The sequence below is a fragment of the Eurosta solidaginis genome, chromosome 1, assembly GCF_040869045.1.
Source record: "Eurosta solidaginis isolate ZX-2024a chromosome 1, ASM4086904v1, whole genome shotgun sequence".
Lineage (NCBI taxonomy): Eukaryota > Metazoa > Arthropoda > Insecta > Diptera > Tephritidae > Eurosta > Eurosta solidaginis.
Genome location: NC_090319.1, coordinates 208,174,607 through 208,177,899, shown reverse-complemented (window position 1 = coordinate 208,177,899; position 3,293 = coordinate 208,174,607). Strand labels below are relative to the sequence as shown.

Sequence of the window (3,293 nt, the reverse complement as noted above, 5' to 3'; positions counted from 1 at the left end):
GCGCCATATGCCTGCGCCACCGGAGATGTGCCCATTATTTCCCCATCGCAGCAGTTTAGCCCTCAGTGTATAGATTTGTCTATGTCTTCGTCGTCTTCATCATTACAAGGCGGACAAGATTCCACGCCATCTCAGGCAATTCCACAAAATCGGAAGTCGACTGCGAGAAAGCGCGGAAATAATGCTGATGTCGCAAACAGCATGTGTGAGGCTATTGAGTTATTTAAAAAAAAGTGCCTCCAAGTGGAAGAAACAGGCAACCCAGCTGTGAATTCCTTTGGAAAATTGATAGCATCTATGGTTTCGCAAATGACACCTGCGAAACAGTCCCGGGCAATGCGAAAGATTATGGAGGTGGCATTCCAGGTTAAGCAGGAACCGGAATAGCCGTTTTGTATATACCTTTTCCCATGTTGAATGAACGAATAAATTTTAATTTTTTTTTACTTTTTTTTAATTTATATATATACTGAATTTTCGCTTCCTTTTACATGTCTGAATTTATTATTTATAAGTGATTATTATACATGAATTTATTTTTTAATTTTTATAACTCTGAATTTATTATTGATAAGTGATGTTTATACATGAATTTTTGTTGCGTTCTATAAGACTGAATTTATTGTTGCGTTCGATAAGACTGAATTTATTAATACATGAATTTTTGACTCGTTTTATAACTCAATAATAAAATAAATGAATATTACAAACGAGTTTTTGTTCCATTTTATAAGTCTAGTTTTTTTCTTCAGATTATAACTTGAAAGATAACTTTTAAACGAAAAGCAAAAGGTTTAGATTTTGCTTACACTAATATTGCTTCAAACTTACAGCTATAAACGCGAAAATGGCAGAGGCAACTATTAAAGTTATTGCTATTCTTTTATTAATTTTCCCTGACTTTACAAAACCCTTAAATGAAGTATATAACTTAAATGAATTATATGACTTAAAATATATGAATTCCAGAAACATTTTCACGATCCGGGGCCTGGTTAGACATTCAGGGTACCAATACACTTATACATATGGACCACTTGTGGCTAGGTCGATGGCATCTTGGAATGGCACAGCTCCCTCATTTACGAAATACTCCGCAAGCCGATCACGGAGGCTAAATGCATTAGCAGGACCTCTACGTACTGCAGATCGGAGTGGTGGTAAAGAGCGCTGACTTTCTATTTCGCGACGCCATTCTCCTTCCAGCATTAAATTGCCTTCAAATCTGTCAACATAATTTTCTGGGCAATACCAGCGGCTTTGATCATTCAGCATGATAAAATTATGTAAGGCAAGGCATGCCAAAACTATTTTCTCACAATTTTCAGGCGCACATTCAATTGTTGTTCGCAGTATTCTCCACCGTGCCGCTGCTATTCCAAATGCGTTCTCTATTACCCTTCGACCCCTTGAAAGCCGGTAATTAAATATGCGCTTAGATCTGTTTAAATTGGAGCCAGGGTATGGCCGCATCAAATTGGGTCTTAGTGGAAATGCAGCATCGCCTACGAAATAGTGAGGGAAAGGCTCAAGCGATTGTCTTGATATTGGTGCGGGGGGCGGAAGTGGCAGAGTGTCTTGCATTAATGACTGTCCAAAGGGTGAAAGTTGAAAAATTCCTATAAGAAATAATAATTTATGAATAAGCACTTAAAATGTATGTACGTTGATATGCATGTTTGTACATATTATAAATTATATAACAGCTATTACCTCCGTCACTTTGGCTGCCATAGCTTCCGATGCTCACTGCAGTGAAGGTATACTTCGCGTCGCATGTCGCCATCAGGACAATACTAAAAAACTTCTTATAATTGAAATACAGAGAACCTGAACTGGCCGGACACTTGATAGCAATATGCTTGCCATCAACTGCACCAACACAGTTTGGTAAGTTCCATGTATTGAAAAAGTCATTAGCAATGTCCTTGTACTGCGACTCTGTAGGTTCACTGACGTAGACTGGTGAAAGAAGACGCCAGATCACTTCACAGGTTTCCAATATAATTTTGCGCACTGTTGTTTTACCAAGTTTGTAGCTCCCTGCAATGCTTTGAATAGATACTCCTTGTGACAAATATCTAAACGTTCAATATGAAATAAATATAAATATACAATCACACATTAAATAGCGATAAGGTTTAGGCAGTTTAGGGGCCCCACCCTAAAATTGGGCCTTTCTTTTTGAGTGAGGTATCAAAAGACGCGTATTCACATCTAGATCAAGAATCCGAAAGCGGAAGTTAACTTTTTTTACCCGTTCAAAAGATATTAATGAAAAACCGAAAAAAACCCGCGGGTACTTCCGAAACCGGGGGTAGGATCCATAGTATTTTTGCGCAGAACACCTTTCTGCGTTGGCGGCCTTGGCCGCGCTTATGAAAAATAACCCTGGGCTACGCCATGCCAAGTCCGGGTGTGTGGTATAATGATGCACAATTTTTTTTTGTGGGTACAACACAACGACAACCACATGAAAATCGCCAACTTCAACTGCAAATATCTCCGGACAGAGATACAATTTTTCTTTTCCGCCTTCGGATTATTGTTCTCGAGATTAATACGCGTCTTTTGATAGCTCACTCGAAAATCTTGGCCCAACTTTAGGGTGGGGCCCCTAAACTGCACTACTACCAGCGATAATATACTTACAGCAATACCAAAGAAAGTCTTTCTTCAGGATCAATCCTTTGCTTTGGTTTCCGCAGGGAACTGCTGACCAAATTTAGAAGTAATTCAAACACCTCAGGGGTCATTCTTGTATGGGAAAAGACCTCCGCAGGCTCCAACGTTTTTATTTGGCGAAACACTTGCAGTTAGTAACCACTTGTGGCCCAATTTTGATTGATTGGACGCACAGCATATCGTCTTTGCCTTTTGTTGCTATTGTTGTACTCTTCGTACAATTTGTATAGCTCACATAACTCCATAAATAAATCACTTATTTCTTTGTTTTCACTGTCCATTTTCACAATTTATCTTCACTTTCGTTTTTAGTAAAACTTTCATCAACGCAAATTTTGCTTGTCAAATGTAAATAAAAGAAAACAGCTGATTTCTGCGTTGCCACTACGGGCATAAATTTCGCTCAAATGTGTATACGTACGGCATACGTATACGTACGTTATACACGTTGGTGGGTAATTACGGCTTAACTACTGATATTCTTAACAACATGCGCATTCTACGGTCGACAAAGTTAGACGGAGGGCCAACAGACACTTACATAAACATAAATTTAACACGTCTCCAATTACCATCACCGGCAGAGATGTTGAGGATGCTATCGGTCA

General features: G+C 38.9%; 1 protein-coding gene across 1 annotated transcript; it reads right to left on the bottom strand.

The window, feature by feature from the left end:
* Positions 1 to 479: 479 nt before the first annotated feature.
* Positions 480 to 3,016, bottom strand: LOC137240769 (uncharacterized). Its single transcript, XM_067767464.1, has 3 exons — positions 2,653 to 3,016; positions 1,714 to 2,081; positions 480 to 1,619 (listed from the first exon to the last, which is right to left on the bottom strand). The coding sequence occupies exons 1-3, from the start codon at positions 2,754 to 2,756 to the stop codon at positions 1,021 to 1,023; spliced, it is 1,071 nt and encodes a 356-aa protein (XP_067623565.1). The 5' UTR covers positions 2,757 to 3,016; the 3' UTR covers positions 480 to 1,020.
* Between the last annotated feature and the right edge of the window lie 277 nt (positions 3,017 to 3,293).